We start from the raw sequence: 24,204 nt of genomic DNA, 5'->3' as shown, positions 1-24,204 counted from the left end.
CCGCGGCCACAGCCTCCTCTATACTATATTGCAGGCCTAAATTGAATATATCTAAACCCACCTCTGATAAGTGCACCCCGTCAAGTCTATACAGTCCCGGATAGCCACCTTCTAAGTCTACATGCCGATAAGATAGACCCCCAAGCTGGGGCATGAATTTCTCCATTGCCCTATTAACTCTTTTCCTCATCTTTTCCATAACCCTCCTCAGGTCAGAGGAGAGCCAGGAAAGACGAGGGACTATCTCTGAGAAGATTAAAATTGTGCCCGGGAAAATAGTGCTAAAACGAAGAAGGTCCTGCTTGATCATAAAAATCAAATCTAAAGTTCTAAGGTTCCCCAAATCATTACCGCCTAAATGAATTACCAATATAGAGGGCGAGGGCCATATTTGACATAACCTGTTTAACTGAAAATAGAGTTGATACGACTGAAGTCCTCTATTGCCCTTCCAAAGTAACTGAAAAGATTCTGGTTGTAATGACAGATTCGTTGAATAACTGCGTTGAGCCGCTCTTTTTTGCGCCCAGTATATAAACGAATGTCCCAATATCCACACCGTGTGTTGTGCACCTGGAAATTAAACAAAGAGATTAGGATGTACATATAACCGAAAACATTGGGACTTCCACCTCCTCATTTCTTTAATGTCCGCATCCGGGAACCCTGACCGGGCCGCTTCAGAAGCTGCACCTATCCTAAATGAGTATGATGAGAATTTGAAATCACTCAAACCCAGCCACATTGATCCGTCTTTGGAATATTGCAACCAAATGTGTACCCCATAGCTATCCACCACCACCCGTTCATTCCTAATACCTGAAACACCCAGTCTATTTGCAGGCACCAATTCAGAAATGCAGAATGCTCTGAAAGGCCAGTGTAAATGCTGTCTTTAACAGTAAAACCTCATAAGCCGAGAAACATATGACTTCAGTCATCCTACAAAGGCCACCAAGGATGTCGAGGGAGATCAGTCTTCTATCATCTGCCAAGATTGTTGACCTCCTGTAACCCTTTAGTGCCTGTTTCAAAGAAAAATTGGAAGAACAAGGTTGCAGACCCCTCAGCTTAAAGAAAAAGGAGATACCAGCCAAAGCTTTCGTTATATAACTATACGAGTAGCTTTGCTGCATTAAACTATCCATGAAGGCTAAAAGCCTGTCTTCAGATGGTTTGTAAAAAGGAAAATCTCCCACACTGGCAAAGGACAGCCAACTTCTCCAGGCTGCTGAGTAATCGGCCCACGTCTTGGGCGCTAAAGACCTCTGAATGGCTTCAGATACTTCCTTCATACCACTTCCCACAGATAGTCTGGGCATGGAATGCCATCTCTGTCCGCTTCTGGGAGCAACAACCGAAAACGGTCCATCTGAAAACGAGATAAAAAATCTGCTATGTTATTCAAAATCCCCGGAGTATACTTAGCCTTCAGCCAAATGTTGAATTTAAGGCACCTGAAAACCACCTGCCGAAGAACTTTAATCACTAATTCAGAACTAGATGATAAACAGTTCACTGCATACAGTACTCCTTTATTATCTGTCTCCACCAGTAAACGCTTATTCAAAAAATTTTAACCCCACAGTTCCAGAGCCACCAAGATTGGAAACAATTCCAACAAAACCACATTCTTAGTAACGCTCTGCTGCACCCATGACTCAGGCCAGCTTGCACAGCACCAATGATTCTGCCAGATAGCACCGAATCCTTTCGCGCCCGCTGCATCCGTGAAAAGTCGGAAATCTGGGGCAAAAATAAAATCAGACTGAAAGAAAGACCAGTCATTATAACCCTCTAGAAACCTAAACCACACCAATAAAACCTCCTTAATCGAGACAGTCATGCGAATGTGAGCCATAGGGGATTTTATACCTGAAATAGCCAGGTAAAGGCGACGTGAAAAAATTCTGCCCACTGGCATAATTCTGCAGGCAAAAGCCAGAATACCAAGGAGAGACTGCATGTCCTTCAACTTGATTTTCTTCTTTTGCAGAGCTTTGGTAATCAGACCTTTCAATTTGCTAAGTTTCGTCTCGGGTAAACGAAACTCCATCACGCATGTATCAATTTCAATGCCTAAAAACTCTAATACCGTACCAGGCAAGCATGTCTTTTCTTCAGCCAGTGGAAAACCGAATTCCCATGCAATAGCTTTAAATAACTCCAACAATTCAGCACAACGCGAAGAGTCTGATGGTCCTACAAACAAAAAATCATCCAAATAGTGTATAACACTATCCAAACCAGATCTCACACCCAAAACCCAATGTAGAAATGTGGAAAAAAACTCAAAATAGGCACAAGACAGTGAACACCCCATAGGGAGACACTTGTCAAAGAAATATTGCTTCTCAGAGAAAAGCCCTAGGGAAATGAAAGCCTCCGGGGAATTAGGCAGGAGACGAAAAGCTGATTTTATATCGGTTTTTGCCAACAAAGCCCCAGTGCCGCACCTCTTAATTATATTGATTGCATCCTCAAATGTTGCATACGAAACGGAGGATAAGTTTTCATCAATATCATCATTCAATGAATCTCCTTTCGGGAACGACAGATGATGGATAATGCGGAAAGCATTAGGCTCACGCTTAGGAACTACTCCCAATGGGAATATCTGAAAATGAGGGAATGGCGGACGCTCAAAGGGCCCTTCTATACGCGCTTCCGCCAATTCCTTACACAACTTATCCCTAACTATCTGAGGGTACAAGTCTACTGACTTTAAATTCCCCACTAATATACAGCCAACCCCCTGAAAAAGAAGGTAAAAGGAAAGCCTTTAGAAAAACCTTCAATGAGGAAACGTGCCCTCTCCTTGTCTGGGTAGCTGTCCAGTCATGGGCGCATTTTTTTCAGCCTCACTGGAGTGCAGGCTTTTGGAAAACTATCCCTCTGCGCCGGACCAAGACTGACATTCACATTCTTTTTAAAACATTTCGCTGCTGGGTGTGTACCTGCGCAAATTGAACATTCATGTCTGTATTTACAAGCCAAATTCCAACGACACTGACTTTCATTGAAAACAAAACAACAGCCTTTTGTAAAAGCCAGATTTGCAGCGGTAAATGCAGCTGGCCTGGGTGACACCGACTTCTGAGGGAGTATCAAATTGAGCCACAAACCAACATCCTATATTCCCCATTTTAATGCTGGGTGTATGGACAGTTTCTGGCGAAAAGACTCATCATAGTAAAACCATCCCAGGCCGCCAAAGCTCCTATAAGCCTCTAATATATGGTCCAAATGTTGGAAAAGACCCCCCACACAGCTCCGGGTGCTTCTCCGCTAGTATGCCTGCAAAGATACAGAAGGCCTGTAGCCAATTGTTAAAAGACCTGGGGACCGTCCTACGCCTAGCTTCCTCACCTCTCACTTCCCCTTTCTTATCTGATCTAATCATAAATTCCTTGTAGGAAGGGAGGAGCGAAAGTATGTCTATATATTCCCCTTTCCATATTTTATCTTTTACTGATACATTTAAATGACATCCTAATGGTGACATCTCACATGGCATAACCCCTTTCATGCATGTTTCAGGTACATTCAGTGCATTAGAAGGTGCAGCTGTGTGTAATGATTCAGGACCTGTAATGTCATCCTGCAATCCCCTATTGATATACCCATTATGAACTGTGAAATTAGTAGGAGCAGGAGAGAGCACAGCAACAGAGGGGTTAACAGGCAGCGATGCCACAGCAGAAGAGGGAGGCACAGACACCTGAAAAAGAGATTGAACCAGAGAAGACAAAGATCCTACTAACCCATTCAGAATATGCAGTTGATTTAACTTTACCAGCTGCTGAAGGCTGTCCCGCACCATGCTGACTTTCCACCTCCAGGAGTGCTGCTGGGTCTGGGGGTTGCAAGGAATACCCAACCTGGGACTGCTGAGGCACCTCAGCTCGCCAAGTGCCTTGCTGTGTTATTTCAGCTGCAGGCTGCCTTGAGAGGTGCTGCACTGGCTTCCTCCCCGTTGGTTCTGCTGGCTGCTGTACTTGACTCCGCCGACCGCGTTTATCTGCTGGTGACTGGGAGTAAGTTCGCCGTTTCTTCGAGCCACGGCGGCCCCTTGACACACCGACCGAATCTTCCGACCGTTCACGAGGTCCGCTCTCCTCTTCGTCTGCCTCCACAGCCTGCCGAAAATGTTCGGGAGGAGCACTTCTCCTCGTTCTTCCACGAAGGGGTGGCTCTTTCTCTCTCCTCCCTTCGCCATTAAGACCAGCCTGCTCGCCGCCCACCGCTGAGTCTCTGCCTCCATCTTATTCCAGCTGTTCGGCTGAGTCTGACTCTAAACAGCGGCAAAGCCATTCCTCTTCTCCTGCACTGCCCGCCTTCTCCAGGAGCTGCCACAATAAGGATTCCATTATGAGGAGAGCTCCAATTTTCCTGGTGGTCCACAGGCAAAGAGGAATACCCCTTCACCTGTTAACCTTTTATAACCCCAGCAAAGCTTCCAGCACATTCCCTTAAACCTGATTGGCCCTTTCCTAAACTCCTGCTTTCACCTTCTTAAAGGGGCCTCACCCAGATAAACTAATCTTTACTGTCCTGCTAGCTGCACTCATCTGTAATAGCTGACGGGGGGGGGGGGGGGGATTTTGGGGAGTCCACAATCTCAAGAAAGTGGACCCATAATGTGTCCCCTTTTTTCATTACTGCGTAAACTGGCACCAATAATAGGGGATATTACTGCGTAAACTGGCACCAAAACTAAGGGATAGTACTGTGTAAACTGGCACCAATTCTAGGTGCTCTGTCCCCAGACCATTGCTGACTGGTCTTCAGCTGTTCCCTGATATCCTGAATGATTCCTGTTGATGAACCTGGCTTGCCTTGACCCTGCTTCTGCCTGCTCCCTTGTACCTTGCTGTCTGTTACCAGACCTGGCTATCCTTGGGACCCTGCTTCTGCCTGCTGCCTTGTACCTTGCTGCCCGCCTGTTACCGAACCCAGCTATCCTTGTGACCCTTCTCCTGCTTCCTGCATTGCTCCTCATAATTCTCTGAGTGTCTGCAACTACGGTCCTGCGACCCACTGCAACCTCTTGCTTCAAGTCTACCAGGAACTTTACATCACCTGACGTTCCAGTACCAATGTTCAAGTGGAGAGACTCTTGAATCCAGCTGATCCTTGGTGCATGACTACCTACCCTGATCTGACGGTTCTCCTGCTCTCCCAAGATTGCAACCTCTGCTACAAGTCTCCAGCTCCACATCTGCAGCACTCGCGTTCCTTCTGGCCCTCGGTTCCCTCTGTTCCACTTCCAGCGGGACCAGGACTGAAGATGCAAGAGAGGTTGACTTCGTAATTTCAGTCTCCTATCAGGTACGTGACACAGACCAGACCAAACCCAGGCCATTGCTGTCAACGTTCCCTTCCACATCGGCTGAGGCCATTTTTTTTCTTGTGCATTATTACAAAAAAGTAAATAAATTAAACATGTTATCTGCCATCCAAAGGCAAATTAAATAACTTAATCAAAAAGTGCATTCTCAGCATACAAAAAGAACTAAAGTAACTAAAATCATAATTTTTTACCAAAAATCAAAAAGCGAATTGGTAATTGTATGGATGAAAATCTCCAGCCCAGCAGGGTTGATGGGGGTCTTGGGGCTGGAACCACCGATTTCCAGCATGCTGCTGTGGTGGGTGGGGCTACTGTGGTGAGGCATTAGTTCCTCACACATCCTCCTTTGGTCCACATTCATATCCCTCAACTTATTCGCTGTCAGACAACCAAATGCCTCAGCTGCATCTGGGGCCATACTGACAGCAGTTGTTGCGTGGCTCAGGAAGGCAGCTTTTTCTGGCCCTTTTAGCAGGAGGGTGTAGGGGAGGGATCTGGGACTCCCTCTGGCTGCTGGCCATGGGCTACTCCTGACTGACACTTTCCTGTGTATGAAAATGGTACATAATTATTATTTTTGTAAAAATTTTGGTCATCAATCACACACAATTTTGAGCTCATGACTGTTGCAAATAGAATGTGGAGAAATAAAAGGGACTATCATTCTGACCCCAGCATTTTTTCTTCTTGTCCCAGTCATTTTTTTGCCACTACTGAGGGGGGTGTCTGTATTGTTGGGGGGTCTACACTGGGGGGTCTGCACTGAGGGGGGTGTCTGTACTGTTGGGGGGTCTGCACTGGAGGGTCTGCACTGAGGGGGGTGTCTGTACTGAGGGTGGTCTGCATGGGGGGTCTGCACTGAGGGGGGTGTCTGTAATACTGGGGGGGTCTGCACTGAGGTGGGGGTGTCTGTACTGAGGTGGGGGTGTCTGTACCGGTGGGGGTGTGTTTACTGAGGTGGGGGTGTCTATACCGATGGGGGGGTCTGCACCGAGGTGCGCTGTGTGTATTGGTGGAGGGATCTGCACTGAAGGGGTTTCTGTACTGAGAGGTTGGAGGTTTATACTGAGGGAGGGGGGTCTATATTGATGGAGGGTGGTCTGTATTGAGGGAGGGGGATCTATACTGTGGGAGGAGGGTTTGTAGTTAGTGGAGGGGGGTCTGTACTGAGCGGGGACTATAGTTGGTGGGAGGGTGACACCATTTTTTTTGCACCGGGTGACACCAACCCCAGTGACGCCACTGGTACCACAGCCTGGGGACATATATGTCATCTGCTGATGCTCCCGATCTCTGTGATTCCTGGACCTCCTTGTGCTCCATATTTAATGTACACCTCGGGTTCCCAATTTTTCTCTTCACAAAATTTATGTCTGCCCGGGGGTACAGAGGCTTCACCAATTCAAAAAGTTTCTCCATCGCTGCCTTCCTATTGATTTTGAGTAATTCTTACTTTTAACCTTGCGCAGACAGGGCAGCACCCGGTATGGGTCGATAAATTGAGGCAAAAAGTCTCGTGCAGTGAATTTATTCATCATTTTCAAATATTTCTCTGAAGCCTGCAAGACAGAACACAAGACAAACCATAATTTCAGGCTTAACTCATAATCTGGTCCCAATATAGGCCTCATTCTAAGCAGTATAGGCCACTAACACCACCAAATCCCCAATTTACAATTGTACCTTCGTTTTATGACTCCTTTTGCGTGCTGGTGATGGCGATTGTTCGTCCCCCACACCCAGATTGTTCCTACATTATGGCTTTATATACACTGAAATACATGCGTGAAACTCCGCCCCTGTCCTTCTTTCTAGCGTATTCCCCACCTCTTCTGTTTCAGTGCAGTGAGAGAGCAAATGGCAGCTAGACAGCAGGTGTGGGGTGAGTGCAGCAATGATGAAAACCCGGAGAAAGATACTTCCAGATCCAGGAGGAGCTATAAGGCCACAAATATGTCGTTTGAAGAAATGGTGGAGATGGTGGACATCTTAGTGAGGACAGACTATGATGGGAAGCAAGGATCAGTTGAGAAAATGCTGGTCAGACCTTAAATTGAGAGAGGAAGATCAGTATAGAAATATCAGGAAAGTGCTGCTAAAAAATATTTGTCCTGTGTTCCTATTATTACTTTCATGCTGGTCCATGCTCTTTTCTTTACTGTTCTACAGTTTAAAATGCCAAGTTTTATTTTTGCGATTTTATCTCTCAAATTGCATGACAAATCGCTCCAATGTGAACCTAGGCTTTTGTGACGGAGGTCAGTGTTTCTCCACTCCACTTCTCTAGGTGCACCACCAGGTCCTGTTTTCTGTATTTTCTTCAGTAGAAGAACGACTGTGTGAATTACTAACCTTGAAAATTACATCATCTGGGACAAAAGCAAAAAATATAGAAAACATGACCTGGGAATGCATCTGGAGAAGGAGAGTTGGGAAACCCCTACTACCCCATTACTACCCAAGTAATGTTAATTGTAATCTTTATGTGTTTTAAAGAATTGCAAAAGGCCAAAATTTGAAGATGCCCACAAATGGTGCCAAGATATTCTTATTTCCCTCATGATCCCATGCCTAAAACGTGTGTCTTGCCCTACATCTAGTTTGGTAAAGCCACAAAAAACAGTCAAAAATAGTCAACATGCGCTAGCTCCCATCATGGGGTATCAATGGATGTGTTTTGAGGATGGAGCCCCTTCCTCTTACCTACTTTAGATACGAGGAAGGGGTTGCACCACATTGTCTACCCACAAAATATTCAAGATATTTTTGGTGGATATCATGGGCAACCCAGAACGGGCAGGTTCCAGAGCCGTCATGTTTCCCACTGATGGACGAGCTGCAGCCTCTTCAGCTGGGCCTGACACTGCGGGTCAACATCAACTGGCAGTGATGAAAGATAGCTGCTCGAATTCCTCCTTAAAAAATCGTGGAGGATGCAACAGCACAAAACAGCATTATTTATTTTATATTGGGCTAGGTTGATGGGGGTTAAAAAGAGCCTGAAGCGACTTGACAGGATGTCAAAGGCATTTTCAACAACCCTTCGGGCACAAGAGAGCCTGTAGTTGAAAATTCTTTACTCTGGGGTGAGGTTCTTCAGGAAAGGGCTTCATAACATGTCCCCCCAGAGCAAAGGCCTCATCTGTCACAAAATTAAAAATTGAGGCCCTCAACATTGTCCTGAGCAGGTGGCAAATTTAAGGTGCCATTCTGGAGCCAATGGTAAAACTCTGTCTGCATGATGACATCGCCATTCGAGTTGCAGCCGTTCTTCCCAACAGCCAAAAAATAAACTCATAAGTTGCAGAAACAACAGCTAGCAGCACCATGCTTCAAAAGCCTTTGTAATTGTAGTATGAGCCCGAGTTGGGTGGTGGGACAATCCTCACATGTTTCCTATCAATAGCACCACCACAGTTGGGAAAATCCCACTGATGCTGAAACGGGCATGTAACATTCTGCCATTACCTATCAAGATAATATGAGACAAAAACTTACTACGTTATAATTTGAAGGTACTCAGGCAGGCCCTTGCACTACATGCTTTGGGGAATTCATCCAGAAATATGACCACAAAAGAGGTATAGTGTGTATGGGTTTTGCAAAGTCAGCAGATAGAGTATTGGTATCGGTTGACTTAGCATTTGGTGGGGGGATTCCAAATGAATTTGTGCCCCAAAAAAATGGCTGGAGATAATTCCTAAAATCATCAGGATTATTCTCATGGAGCTCCCGCAGCAAAAGCATATGAGAGAATTGGTCAGGATTTAGCAACCAATTCTTGGTCCAAGAACTCCTCCTCCTCCTGTTCCTGGACTGGACTTGGGTGAAAGCAATAACTCCAAGCCCAATGATAGCATGATCTCTCCGACGAGAAAACAACATGGCTAGTTGACGAATGGCCATTCAGAAACAAACTGACAAGCACGAACTGAAAAGCATGAACTGACACTCACCAGACTTCTACTAACACGAAATTAGCCTAAGGAGTAGTGATGGACGAACTTCCGACGGGACGTTTCGCGAAAGCGAAATGCGAACGGACCCAAACGTTCGCGAAACCGAACGTTCGCCGCGGGCCCCATTGACTTCAATGGGAGGCGAACTTTGCAAACCTTCATGTCGAATTTGCGGCCACGTGGTAATTATTAGGGGGTAAAACGTAGTCCCACCATCTGGACAATGACATAATACATGTATGAGGTGAATTTGGGATCGATAACTACAAGCATTTTTATTTTATTTGGGAAATTGTTCTAACAATTCAGGACTATGGAGCTAATGAAGGCAATGGAGGAGAGGGAAGGTCAGGGACCAGGGTAGGCAAAGAAGAGGGTGCAGGAGATGATCACCAGCAGCGTGACATACCGGAATGACACATGCACCGTGATAGAGGCATCTGACAGCAGCACCGTAATACAGAGCACTGACAGCAGCACCGTGACATACAGCGCTGACAGCAGCACCGTGACATACAGCGCTGACAGCAGCACCGTGACATACAGCGCTGACAGCAGCACCGTGACATACAGCGCTGACAGCAGCACCGTGACATACAGCGCTGACAGCAGCACCGTGACATACAGCGCTGACAGCAGCACCGTGACATACAGCGCTGACAGCAGCACCGTGACATACAGCGCTGACAGCAGCACCGTGACATACAGCGCTGACAGCAGCACCGTGACATACAGCGCTGACAGCAGCACCGTGACATACAGCACTGACAGCAGCACCGTAAGCAGCCCCAGGAGGAAGTCAGCACAGCACAGGGATGGTGTGATCCCCTCATAATAAGAACCCCCAGGAGGAAGTCAGCACAGCACAGGGATAGTGTGATCCCTTCATAATAAGAACCCCCAGGAGGAAGTCAGCACAGCACAGGGATATCATAAGCAGCCCCAGTAGAAATATGACACCGCTCAACCTCTTCAAAGAGGAGGGTAGGGGCATATAGTACGGTGTGCTTTTTTGGGTCAAGGAAGTGAGCCAAATGAATTAAGAAGGTCTGTGTGCTTGATTAAAAAAATAGTTTATAGACATATACATGGTCTACTGGTCACATGTGTTGAATTCCTCCGAGATCCATGCCTCATTCATTTTTAGAAATGTGAGGTAGTTAACACTGTGGTGAGCTAGGCGAGTACGCTTATCGGTCACAATCCCCCCTGCTGCGCTGAACGTCCTTTCGGACAGGACACTGGATGAGGGGCAAGCCAACAGTTCGATTGCAAATTGGGCAAGCTCTGGCCAGAGGTCAAGCCTGCCCACCCAGTAGTCTAGGGGTTCATCACTCCTCAGAGCGTCCACATCGGCCGTTAACCCAATGTAGTCGGACACCTGACGGTCTAGGCGTTCCCTGATGCTGGATCCGGATGACACCTGTCGATGGGTCGGCTGAAAGAATGACCTCATATCCGAAGTCACCAACACATCTTCAAACCGGCCTCTTCTTGCAGGCGCTGTTGGATTGGTACCCGCAAATCCTTCTCTGGGAGTGGGAATTGCTCCTCTGCCAGCGCACGCAAAAGCAGAATGCAGCATTTCTCGAAGCAAGGCCTGGAAGTGCTGCATTCTGACAGCCCTCTGCGACGGCGGTAACATTTCCGCCATTTTGTGTTTGTACCGGGGGTCTAAGTACGTTGCCACCCAGTACTGGTCCTTGACCCTCATGCTTTTTATACGGGGGTCCCTATTAAAACACTGGAGCATGAAGGCCCCCATTTGCACTAAAGTGGAAGCGGTGTGGTGGCCTGGCTCCTGCTCATCATCCAGGATAATGTCGTCCTCTTCATTCTCCTCTCCCCATCCTCGCACAACAGGGATCCCAGAAAGGTTTAAAGCATGCTCTTCTTGCTCCTGCTCATCCGCCCTGGCACCATCCTCCTCTGACTCCTCATCAGACTCCTGTTGTTGACTTGTCTCAGATAGAGTAGCCCCCCCTGGGAATTCATCCAGCATTGCGACTTCCTCATCTTCCCGCTCCTGCTCCTCCACAGCCTGATCAATGACACGACGCAATGCACGCTCCAGAAAGAAGGCATAAGGTACCATGTCACTGATGGCGCCATGGCTGCGACTGACCAGTTTGGTGATCTCCTCAAATGGCCGCAGAAGTCTGCATGTGTCGCGCATGAGCAGCCACTGGCGCGTTGAAAAAAAACCCAGCTCCCCAGAACCGTTTCTTTCGCAGAGTTCATACAGGTAGACGTTAACTGCACGTTTCTGCTGGAGCAGCCTATCAAGCATATAGAAGGTTGAGTTCCATCGCGTCGGGCAATCGCAAATAAGACGTCTGACCGGCAGATGGTGTCGCCGCTGAATGTCAGCAAGGCGAGCCATGGCCGTGTAAGATCTTCTGAAATGGGCCGAGATTTTCCTTGCCTGCCGCAAGATGTCCTGGACCCCAGGGTATTTGACAAGGAATCGCTGCACGACCAAGTTTAAGACGTGTGCCATGCACGGCACGTGCGTGATTTTGCCCTGTTTCAATGCGCTAAGCAGATTGGCACCGTTGTCACACACCACTTTACCAACTGTCAAATTGAGCGGTGTTAGCCACTCATCTGCCTGTGAACGCAAAGCTGAAAGGAGTGCCGGGCCAGTGTGGCTCTTTGCTTCCAGGCACAACAGACGCAGCACGGCATGGCAACGTCTCACCTGGCATGTGGAATAGGTTCTGGGGAGCTTGGGCGGTGCAGTGGAAGAGACGCTAGCAGCGGAAAAGGAGGAGGCAGCTGAGGAGGAGAGGGAGGAGGATGGAGTAGGAGGAGGAGAAGAAGAGTCAGGCCTGCATGCAATCCGTGGCGGTAAAACCAAATCTACACGGGTGCCACGGGTTACATGCTTGACGGCCGTCAGAAGGTTCACCCAGTGGGCAGTAAAACTGATATACCTTCCCTGCCCGTGTTTGCTAGACCACGTGTCTGTGGTCAGATGTATCTTGGCACCGACACTGTGTGCCAGAGATACATTCACTTGCCGCTGAACATGGCCATATAGCTCTGGGATGCCCTTCTCTGAGAAATACTTCCTTCCTGGGACCTTCCATTGTGGTGTTCCAATGGCCACAAATTTGCGAAAGGCCTCCGAGTCCACCAGTTTATATGGCAGTAGTTGGCGGGCTATGAGTTCTGACAAGCCAGCCGCCAACCGTTGGGCAAGAGGGTTATCCGGCGTCATCATTTTTTTACGCTCAAACATTAGGCCCACGGAAGCCTGCCTTTTTGCAGAAAAATGTGAGCTTGGCGTGATGGAAGGTGGAGTGGAGGACAATTGTGAGGAGAGAGGAGAAGGAGAAGTAGAAGACGAGGCTGGACGGTGAGAGCCTGCAGTGTGGCTTTGTGTGTTCCGTTGCTCCCACTGGGCTCGGTGATGGCTGCTCATGTGCCTTCTTAAGGCGGTCGTCCCTAGGTGAGTATTGGGCTTACCGCGACTAACGCGTTGACTGCAAAGATTGCAGATGGCAACGCTATTGTCAGCAGCGGACACGTTAAAAAAAGCCCACACTGCGGAGCCATGTGCCGGTGTCCTGGGAGCGCCAGATGTGACCGTACATGGTCGATGACTCGCTCCTGATACATTTGCAGTCTGCTTTGTCCCTGCTGTGCAATGTAAGTCATTGCTGCTTCTCCTCCCTATCTGCTGGTCCATATCTCCCTCTGAACTCCCCTCCTCTTCCTCTCTTGTGGGCACCCACGTGACATCACTAGACACGTCATCATCAACGTCACCTTCCCCACCGCTATAAGTAGAGATCTCGGAGTAGGCAGCAACACCGGGGACCAACCTCCTCCTTGGGCTGATCTGGGTACTGGCGTCAGACTGCTGAGTAGCGCTTGTTGCTACCTCCTCTTCCTGATCCAATACCAAGAGTGGCTGCGCATCAGAAATGTCCTCTTGATATGGATCGGAAAATAATTCCAGTGACTCAAGCGGAAGGTATGTGGTGGTGGTGGTGGTGGTCGTGTTGTTGGTGGTAGTGTCTTTGGGGGTGCACATAGCAGAGAGTGAAGAAGAGGGTGCAGATCGAGAGGATGAGGAGGGTGCAGAAGAGTAAGGCTGAGCGAGCCACTCAACCAAGTCTGGTGCATCCTTTAAAGTAATTGAACGCACCTTCTGCAACTTCCCACTTTGGCTCAAGCCTGTTGCTCCTGCCCTACCCCTACCACCCCTGCGGAAGGGCCTGCCTCTTCCTCTGCCTGTCATTTTTTAAATGACCCTGTGACAAAACTCTTAGTCCCTATACCGATGAAGGACTGCTGCAGTATAGGGCAGCGGTCAGCAGTGGTGCACGTCAACCCTATCTATTGTGGACCGATAGCGGTCCTTACAGAACAGCAGACTGTACCGCACTCAAGCCTATGTACCGTAGCACCCTATACCAAGTTACCAGTCCTTATAAGAACTTTTGTGGAACAAGCAGGTTGTGTGTTAGTGATTAGCAGACTGTACGTCAGTCCCTATACCGCTGAAGGACTGCTGCAGTATAGGTGAGCGGTCAGCAGTGGTGCACGTCAACCCTATCTATTGTGGACCTATAGCGGTCCTTACAGAACAGCAGACTGTACCGCACTCAAGCCTATGTACCGTAGCACCCTATACCAAGTTACCAGTCCTTATAAGAACTTTTGTGGACCAAGCAGGTTGTGTATTAGTGTTTAGCAGACTGTACGTCAGTCCCTATACCGCTGAAGGACTGCTGCAGTATAGGGCAGCGGTCAGCAGTGGTGCACGTCAACCCTATCTATTGTGGACCGATAGCGGTCCTTACAGAACAGCAGACTGTACCGCACTCAAGCCTATGTACCGTAGCACCCTATACCAAGTTACCAGTCCTTATAAGAACTTTTGTGGACCAAGCAGGTTGTGTATTAGTGTTTAGCAGACTGTACGTCAGTCCCTATACCGCTGAAGGACTGCTGCAGTATAGGGCAGCGGTCAGCAGTGGTGCACGTCAACCCTATCTATTGTGGACCGATAGCGGTCCTTACAGAACAGCAGACTGTACCGCACTCAAGCCTATGTACCGTAGCACCCTATACCAAGTTACCAGTCCTTATAAGAACTTTTGTGGAACAAGCAGGTTGTGTGTTAGTGATTAGCAGACTGTACGTCAGTCCCTATACCGCTGAAGGACTGCTGCAGTATAGGTGAGCGGTCAGCAGTGGTGCACGTCAACCCTATCTATTGTGGACCTATAGCGGTCCTTACAGAACAGCAGACTGTACCGCACTCAAGCCTATGTACCGTAGCACCCTATACCAAGTTACCAGTCCTTATAAGAACTTTTGTGGACCAAGCAGGTTGTGTATTAGTGTTTAGCAGACTGTACGTCAGTCCCTATACCGCTGAAGGACTGCTGCAGTATAGGGCAGCGGTCAGCAGTGGTGCACGTCAACCCTATCTATTGTGGACCGATAGCGGTCCTTACAGAACAGCAGACTGTACCGCACTCAAGCCTATGTACCGTAGCACCCTATACCAAGTTACCAGTCCTTATAAGAACTTTTGTGGAACAAGCAGGTTGTGTGTTAGTGATTAGCAGACTGTACGTCAGTCCCTATACCGCTGAAGGACTGCTGCAGTATAGGGCAGCGGTCAGCAGTGGTGCACGTCAACCCTATCTATTGTGGACCGATAGCGGTCCTTACAGAACAGCAGACTGTACCGCACTCAAGCCTATGTACCGTAGCACCCTATACCAAGTTACCAGTCCTTATAAGAACTTTTGTGGAACAAGTGAGTTGTGAATGTTTAGCAGACTGCAGCAGAAGGGCAGCAGTCAAGTATAATATCCTTTCTATATTTGGAAGAAAGAATATTATACATGTACAAGCCTATTACTGTACCACTGATACCAGTCCTGAAAAGAACCTTTGTGGAACTAATAATAACAGCAAGTCTTTAAAATTACCCTCACTGCCTGACAACACTGCTTCCTTCCTGTCCCTATACAAATTGGCAAAAAAAGAGAACGATTAGTGGTTACTGGAACAGCTCTTTTGTGGACCTTGATAGTAACAGCTAATGATGATGATGATGATGATGATGATGAAAGACTAATCTGGCTGTCCCTGTAGCATACACCGTCCTTTCCCTTTCTCTAAACTAACAAAAGACACTCAGGCTGCTGCAAGAATCAGCAGCACAGCAAACCTATCAACACCTAACACCTATACCAGTCCTGAAAAGAACTTTTGTGTACCAAATAGCTAGTGGTTTATCTCTCCCTACTCCACACAGGAACCTGTCCCTATCGTAACAGAAGAAAGAATGTAAAATGGCCACCGGATCGGGTGTATTTATAGGTTAGGGGGAATGTCCAAGTGTCCATGTGCTGTCATGTCTCAATTGGCTGTCCTGTATCACATGATAAACGTGTCACCAAAGGTTAAAGTTCTTGTATACATTAAACACGTAAGTCCGCCGCGGCGAACGACGGAAAAAGGCGTTCGAACGTGCGGACCGCGAATGTCGGAAATTCGCCGCGAAACGACCGCCGGGCGAAACGTTCGTCCATCACTACTAAGGAGCCCAAAGGGTGGCACATGACAAATTAAAGCGGGAGTCTGCCGGGACTCCGCGTTTTTTTTTTTTTTTTTAAAGTCAGCAGCTACAAATACTGCAGCTGCTGACTTTTAAAATAGTGACACTTACCTGTCCAGCGCGGCCGCGATGTCGGCACCCGAAGCCGATCTCTAGATCGACACTCGAGTGCTGCCGCCGCCATCTTGGGTATGGGAATCAGGAAATGGAGCCTTTCGGCTTCATTTCCCGGTTCCCTACTGCGCATGCGCGAGCCGCGCTGCGCAATGAGGATGGTCCCCGCTGCCTCTGGGATCTGTGTGTTTCCCAGCAGGCAGCGGGGCACTTGCGGAAGGGGGCGGGCACTTGCGGAAAGGGGCGTAATGTACGCCCCTTTCCGCAGAGAGCTAGCCCGGAAGTGGGTGCGGTTACCTGGATTATCCAGGTAACTGCACCCCCCTCCCCCCTGAAAGGTGCCAATTGTGGCGCCGGAGGGGGGGAGGAATCGGATGAGCGGAAGGTCCATTTAAGGGTGGACCTCCGCTTTAAGTTCCTTTTTATCGGCTCGTAGTATGTCTAGTACGTCACTACGTTTGGGATTGTTGGCCTACAATTTTGTGCCATTTGTATGCAAGACAAGTTTGGGCCAACGTCCTCCACGGTTTTGTCAGCGGAAAATCCTATTGAGTGTACGAGGCTTTAAACTACCTGTCAGCCCAACCACAGCAAAATTATGTCTCTTGACGCTGTCTGTGCCTGTTCATCCATTTAAATGAGTCCTAAAGTTCCCTTCTAAAAAAAAAAGAGAAAAAAGTTTTTACTCAACTGAACTTCCAACAAGTCTAAAGAACTTCTTGATTTAATGGATACACAAAAGTAATTTCTCCATCGTTTATTCTTTAGAATTATGATCTTTTAAATGCTAGAAAATACATTCAAACTCTTGAATTGATGGATACATGAGAGTAATTTTTCCCATTTTTATTATTTACATTTATACTTATTTAAATGCAACTTAAGGACATAAGCTAAGATACAAGTTTTCTTCTCTAACTATTAAAAGTTTTTTTTTGTGATTTAATCACGAGCCATCATATTCATTGTACATCGAAATCTCACTAATTGCCTCTTTTCTATATTTATTTGTTACATTAGAAGACAAGAAAAACCCACTGGGGTCAATAAAAATTGTTATTCTGGTAAAGATTTGAAAAGGAAAGTTTAATGACATGTCTATTTGTCACTCAGTTCTATAACAAAGCATGATAATTATAAGTGTAGGAGGCTATAAAGGGAATAGACACTAAAATGAGAGCCAGGTTAGGCTGTTTTCTTCCCTTGTATGCTCATTCTATTATATTTGTGTATATAACAATTGTTTTACATGCATTACATAGATGACATCCCATGTTGAAAGTTTTTTTTGTGCTCAGTTATATTTAAACAGTTAACTCACATTCACATTATTGTTTATGATGATAGCTGAATGGCCCATTATTAACAATTATAATACTCCATATTTTCCTTCATTGCTATTTGAAGATTGAATAACATATGTAACTATGAAGTAGTTTGAAAGAAAATGAATCCACATCATGTTAAAAGTGACACTGTTGTCACTTTTAAACTTTGTAAAATGTTGAAAGTTAGTGGACCTTCACTTGCTCCTTCCCCTAGTACCGGATTACCAAATAGGCAGAGTAGGCACCAGCCTAAGGGTGCCGAACTGTTTAAGGGCCCACCGACAACGTATCAAAATAATATTGATTTGATCTTGAAAGAAAATTACAACAATGAAGCTTTCTTAAATTGTTTACAAAAGATAGAAAAAAATGAATCAACCCAAAAAAACAAAAAAACTCTAAAACGGTTCTAAAGATTCAAGGTTTTTTACCTTCATGCATTCTATGCATGAAGATAAAACACCTCCTCTGTGCAGTAGCCCCCCCCCCCAATACTTTGTGAGCCCTATCTTCCTTCAGCAATGTGCACCAGAGGCTCGGCTGTCCGGGGACTCTTCTTTCTCATTGGCTGAGACAGCCATGGGCGCCATTCAGAGCGAGGGGGTGCGGCAGAGCCATGGCTCCATGTCTCATGAATGAGCCTGCTTAGATGCCCCCATTGCAAGCTGCTTGCTCTGGGGGCACTTGGCAGGAGGGAGGGATCAAGAGCACCAGCGAGGGACCGGAAAAGGGGAGGATCGGGGCTGCTCTGTGCAAAACCACTGCATAGAGCAGGTAAGTACATACATCAAAGACATAAAGGTCCACATTACAGTTTGTCTCAAAAAAACTCATCTTTTTTCTGCTGGCAGTTTGTAAAATATTTTGTTGCAAACTACGTAGTGTAATGTACAGCAGTGATTGTTAACCTTCATCTAGCGGCTAATGTGCACATTATAAGTAAAATGTGGAAATGGGAGTTTTGAGTTGCAAAATTACTTTACTTAACACATAATCAAAATATATAGAATTTTATTGTACAAACATTAAAAATGTTAAAAACAACATATGAAGATTCATACGATCATGATACAAAGGATTTGTAGCTTGACATGTTTCACCATAAACATGACTTCTTCAGGAGCTTATTGTAAACCTTATGTATAGTATCACTACAAATAAACAAAAAACAAAACATTAAGTATATTTGGTCAACGCATTAGAATAAACAATTCATTTATAGAGACCATAAAGGTATAAAATTACACAAAAACTATACCCAATCCTTTGCATAAATCTGATGGTTGAATCCTCACCCCAAGTCCAAGCCCCACTCCAAAGGACTATCAAGACCCCCGAATGGACAGTCTTGGCAAGGTATTAGTATGTCACAGAGGGGGTACCCCCAGGGGTCAAGTCCTGGGGAAAAAGTGTGGGAACTCCCACCCAAGATCCACTCCCCCATCAAAAAAAATAAAAAATGGTACGCTCATATGCACGAACACTTCAAAAGTGGTATTTTTCATCCAATTGTCATATTGTGTGTAGGAAGCTTAACTTTTAGTACATAAAAAAAACAATCCTCAATAAACATTAATACGGCAATTCCCTGAATAATCAGCATTCATTCAATTGTGCTTCCATGCAAATGTGAACATCATGTTCTGATCTTTATTGGGGAATGTTATTTTGTATATAGCGTATTTATATGGTGAGTTTACACTTTTCATTGAACAGAGTTTGGATAACACAGGGTTAAACGGAAAGGTCATAAATGAACTGCACATTATCTGGACAGAATGCTTGGGGAGATAGTGATGTGTTCCTGCTTAGGAGATGTATGTTAGCTTGGGGGGCTGCAAACTCTGCAGGGCTCCAACACACACTCGCTGCTATTCCATCCCTTCACATATTTCCACATAAACTTCCCTCCTGGCATTAAACTTTGCCAGGTATTGTGCTCAGCTTACCACCCCAAACTGATGTTCCTCCCTCAGCTCACCTCTCTCCCTGCATGTCCTGTGAGCAGAATAGCTGTGCTCCTCCTCTGGGTTCTCGCATCATATGGCACTGAAGATAGAAGAGGGGGGGATTCAGCTGGACACACAGAGCAAGTATGCAGGAGACTGAGGGGGGGGGGGGGTGAGGAGATAAAAAATCTGAAGGGATTGGCGGGGAGGAGCGCATCACGAGAGATCTGACTAAATACAATCTCTTAGCAGCAGGGACTTGATCTACCCGTCAGCTAGCTGTGATTGACAGGTAGATCGAAGAGGAAGCTGTCATGGGGCCCCCTACTGGCAATGCCTGAATGGTCAGTCCACCCCTGGTGTGAGGCACTTACTATTGCGAGCTGTATCGGCGGCTGTTGGTGTAGCACCTGCCACACAGCTCGCATTCTTCAAAGTCTTGCAGGACGTGGCTGCTAACGGGAACTGAGTCCCTGTTGTGGAATAAGTACAGGAACTCCGTTCCCATGCGTTCCCGCAGGACTTGAGCCTTGGGTACACCGCTTAATTGAACCTGCAGAAAGATATCACTGATTAGGCTTAGATAAACTGGATTATATCTAGGAAAACCCAATTGATCCATTTCCACCTACCCTATATCAATAAATGGCCAGGGGATAGGAATAATAGCTGCCTTAAGAGAAAAACCTCATCAGAAAACAAAGTATAGATGAATAGAAACAGTGAAACCTAAAAGGCATATAATATGGTCATGAATACCAATATCCATAATCACACTAAAGAGGAGCCGAACGGGTTAAATTGTTTTACCTAAAATAGCTAATCTTTAGATGTCCAAGTACAATATTCTTTTTCTCTATGGCAATAACAGACCAAGATAGATCCAGATCAGGAACAAAAACCATATGCATGAAGCAAAGCTCTTAGAGGTAATAAAGTGTTCAGTTAATTCTTAATAAACTCAAATCTCATGTCTATTTTTCTCAAAAACATTAAATTGGCCATAAAACAGCAACCTTCATAAAAACAAATCTCCTCTTGCAGGGAACAAACACAGCGAACGGCTGCAGCAGCATCACCGCCACCATTGGGGTGTTTACAGGGCTGGACTGGGACAAAAATTTGGCCCCGGACTTCATCCAGGCCAGCCCACTTTAATTTTGCAAACAAGCACAAAAACAGTATATAAAACTATACGTAATTGTGCAAAAAAACATAAGTAGCATAACATAAGGAGTCCTCACTAACCTCTTTTATTATTTCACGTATTCTCCTCTGTATTTTCCTCATCTTTCTCACATCACTGCGTGAAGTTGAGGGCAAGCCGCGCAGCCATTACTTTGTCACTGAAACCGGCCCACTGGGCCATCGGCCCACCGGGAAACTCCCTGTAGTCCCAATGGCCAGTACATGCCTGGGTGTTTAAATACCCCCTCCATCCCTGTGGCGTCTGACGACGCCGCCTGGATGCGGATGACCATTGGCTGTTCCTCCTAACCCTCCCTTGGTTCCAGGGAGCGAGATCTCGGGATAGACGCGATGGGTATATAGGTTGGGCGCGGCCATTTTAGGAACTTCTCACTCCCTTAGAAAGGCAATGCCACTGACTGCACATGTGCAGGACAGCTGTGTTTGTGACATTGGATCCCACTGATAATCCGGAAGTTTAAAAGGGAGGTACAGAGAGTGAAGGACAGGGGAACAGCAAGCAAGTCACTGCTCAACCCTAAAACTCCCTCAATTGCCTTACCTCGCCAATCACAATAATGATGGCCAGTAAAAACGGATGGCAATATTTGGCAACCCATTAAAGGGCAACTCCACCTACAATCGATCAATCTGTTTACAGAACTCTAACCTCTCTTTTATCAAAAAAAAATCATAAACATAGGAAGGTAACTAATCCAAATGGGGGATAAAGAAACAACAGGGAAGAAAGGGTCCCCACCGAGCGCGAAGCGAAAACCAGGAGGGTTCTAGCCTCACACCCAAGGTGACGCCCTGGGCGTCCGTGTGACAACCCACTCCGCCTTAACTGACAAAAGGCCACAGGAGACCAATAGTACTACAGAATTGCAATTGAAACAATTATGAACCATCAGAAGACCCTCACATAATTACTATAATTCATTTTATAATTAATACATTTAGCAGATGCAGATAACTAACAACAAGAACCCCACCAACAACACATATAACAAATGAAGAAACAGTAAAAAGCTAGAGATATAAATCATCAAGACAAATCCAGCTAATGGACCTGACTCAGAGAAATGGTTTAAAGCTGAGGGCATCATTCAGCCCTGGATGTCTTGTAGCTACAAAACATCCAGGGCTGAATGATGCCCTCAGCTTTAAACCATTTCTCTGTGCGACCCAATGTCAGAGTCCTGCTAAAAATTGCTGATCTCCACCATTACTAGTAAAAAAATAAAAAATTAAATAATAAAAATGCCATAAATATATTCTCTATTTTGTAGTCGCTATAACTTTTACGCAAACCAATCAATATACACTTATTGCGATTTTTTTACCAAAAATATGTAGAAGAATACATATTGGCCTAAACAAATTTTTTTACATTTTGTTTTTTTTGGATATTTATCATAGCAAAAAAGTAAAAAATATAATTTTTATTTCAAAATTGGTGCTTTTTTTTTGTTCATAGCGCAAAAAATAAAAACCACAGATGTGATCAAAAACCGCCAAAAGAAAGCTCTATTTGTGGGAAAAAAGGACATCAATTTTGTTTGAGTACAGGGTCTCATGAGCGCACAATTGTCAGTTAAAACAACGCAGTGCTGTATTGCAAAAAATGGCCTAGTCAGGAAGTAGGTAAATCCTTCTGGGGTTGAAGTGGTTAAGCCAGGGTTTAGTGTTGCTTTAACTTTCGATTACCTTATTTGGCCACCTAATTGGTTGTCCATTTGGGGCTTAATCACTTGCTGACCACCCCATAGCAGATTTACTGCTACAGAATGGCTGTGCTGCGCAGGATCACATATACTTGATTCTGCATTTTGTATCGGGTGCGCATGTGTGCTGCTGAAGACTCGCTCAGCGAGAGTCGATCAGTGGGCCCAATGTTCACTGGCACCTGACGATCATTTGTTACACAAGCAGAATGGCAGTCTGACTATGTAAACAAAGCAGATTGCCATTCTGTCAGTATGGAAGGCATTGATCCTGTGTTCCTGCAAAGCAGGAACAATGAACAATGCCTTACATTAGTAAAAGAAAGTTGAAAAAAGTTTTTCCTCTGTAGAGGGGACTTTCAAGTAGGATGAGTCGCCAATGAATTATAAAGCATATATTAAAAAATATAATTTTTAATAATAGTATTAAAAAACATGAGCACATACAAGATGAAAGGACAATCCTATACACAAATCTTTATAGGAAGCTGTAAAAAAATTTTTGTTAATAGCTCAAAAAATAAAAACCACAGAGGTGATCAAATACCACCAAAATAAAGCTCTATTTGTGCGGAAAAAATGAACATACATTTTATTTAGGTACAGCTTTGCTCGACCACGCAATTGTTAGTTAAAATAACGCAGTACCGTATCGCAAAAAATGGCCTGGTCATGGAGGGGGATAAATCTTCCGGTGGGCGAGTGGTTGAAGCTGCACTCCAGGAATGATATATTTTGCATACTTACATTGGGCCAGTGTGGCCTCCTAGTGCTTCTTCTCCCTCTCCCAGTCTGAACTCTTCTGTACAGTGGACTAAGAGAGGTACTTCCACTGCTTGCAAAAATAAATAAATGCAATTATGGAATACTTAGTAAACAGCTGAATTCATTTGCATCTTTTGTATCCTCCTGGAGTTCATATTTAACCACTTCCCGACGGCCTCACTCTTATTTACGTCGGCAGAAGGGCACATACAGACAGAATCACGTACCTGTACGTTGCCATTTAAGAGGTGGTGGGGGCACGAGCGCCGCCGCCGGCACACTCATCTGAAGCTCCGTGAGTCCGGTCGTGGGTCCCGCGGACTCGATCACCGCGGGGATACCTACGATCGCCTCATGGAGAGGAAGAACAGGGAGATACTAAAGTAAACAAGCATCTCCCTGTTCTGCCTAGCAACAGTGACACTGATCTCTGCTCCCTGTGATTGGAGCAAAGATCAGTGATGTGTAAAACACAGCCACGTCCCGCCCCACAGTTAGCAACACGCCCCTAGGACACACTTAACCCCTACACTGCCACCTAGTGGTTAACCCCTTCACTGCCAATGTCATTTACACAGGAATCAGTACATTTGTAGAGCACTGATTGCTGTATAAATGACAATGGTCCCAAAAATGTGTTAAAAATGTCCGATGTGTTGGCCATAATATCGCAGTCACGATAAAAATCGCTGATCGCCGCCATTTAAAATTTTTATATTATACATACATACATACATACATACATATTAATAAAAATGCCATAAAACTATCCCCTATTTTGTAAATGCTATACCTTTTGTGCAAACCAATCAATAATCCTTATTGCTATTTTTTTTTACCAAAAATATGTAGAAGAATATGTATCTGCCTAAACTGAGGAAAAATTATTATTTTTTATACATTTTTGGGGGATATTTATTATAGCAAAAAGTTAAAAAAATATATATTTTTCAAAATTGTTGCTCTTTTTTTGTTTATAGCGCAAAAAAAACAAAAATGCAGAGGGGATCAAATAACACCACTACTGCGCAATTGTCAGTTAAAGCGACGCAGTGCCGCATTGCAAAAAGTACTCTGGTCAGGCAGGGGGTAAATTCTTCCGGGGCTGAAGTGGTTAAAGAAAAACTTTCATAATGCTGAACAAATATTAGAGAATCATCTCATCGGCACCAGTGATAGATGGATTGGAGTGAAGTGCCTGTAAGTAAATTTTTCCTTATTTGCTCTTTGAA

At 45.6% G+C, this 24,204-nt stretch overlaps 1 protein-coding gene across 1 annotated transcript in view; it reads right to left on the bottom strand.

Annotated features, from left to right (window-relative positions):
- Positions 1-851: 851 nt before the first annotated feature.
- The window catches only part of LOC143941261 (uncharacterized), a 157,411-nt gene continuing 134,058 nt past the window's right edge, over positions 852-24,204 (bottom strand). Inside the window, exons 2-4 of the mRNA XM_077463299.1 lie at positions 6,807-6,912; positions 1,876-2,202; positions 852-1,372 (exon numbers count right to left, since the gene is read on the bottom strand). Of these exons, the coding sequence (XP_077319425.1) occupies positions 852-1,372; positions 1,876-2,202; positions 6,807-6,912 (954 nt within the window). The remainder of the gene's footprint in view (positions 1,373-1,875; positions 2,203-6,806; positions 6,913-24,204) is intronic.

The sequence above is a fragment of the Lithobates pipiens genome, unplaced genomic scaffold (assembly GCF_037356315.1).
Source record: "Lithobates pipiens isolate NorthernLeopardFrog02 unplaced genomic scaffold, aLitPip1_a1.2 Scaffold_3, whole genome shotgun sequence".
Classification (NCBI taxonomy): domain Eukaryota; kingdom Metazoa; phylum Chordata; class Amphibia; order Anura; family Ranidae; genus Lithobates; species Lithobates pipiens.
This window is presented reverse-complemented; position numbering and strand designations above follow the sequence as displayed.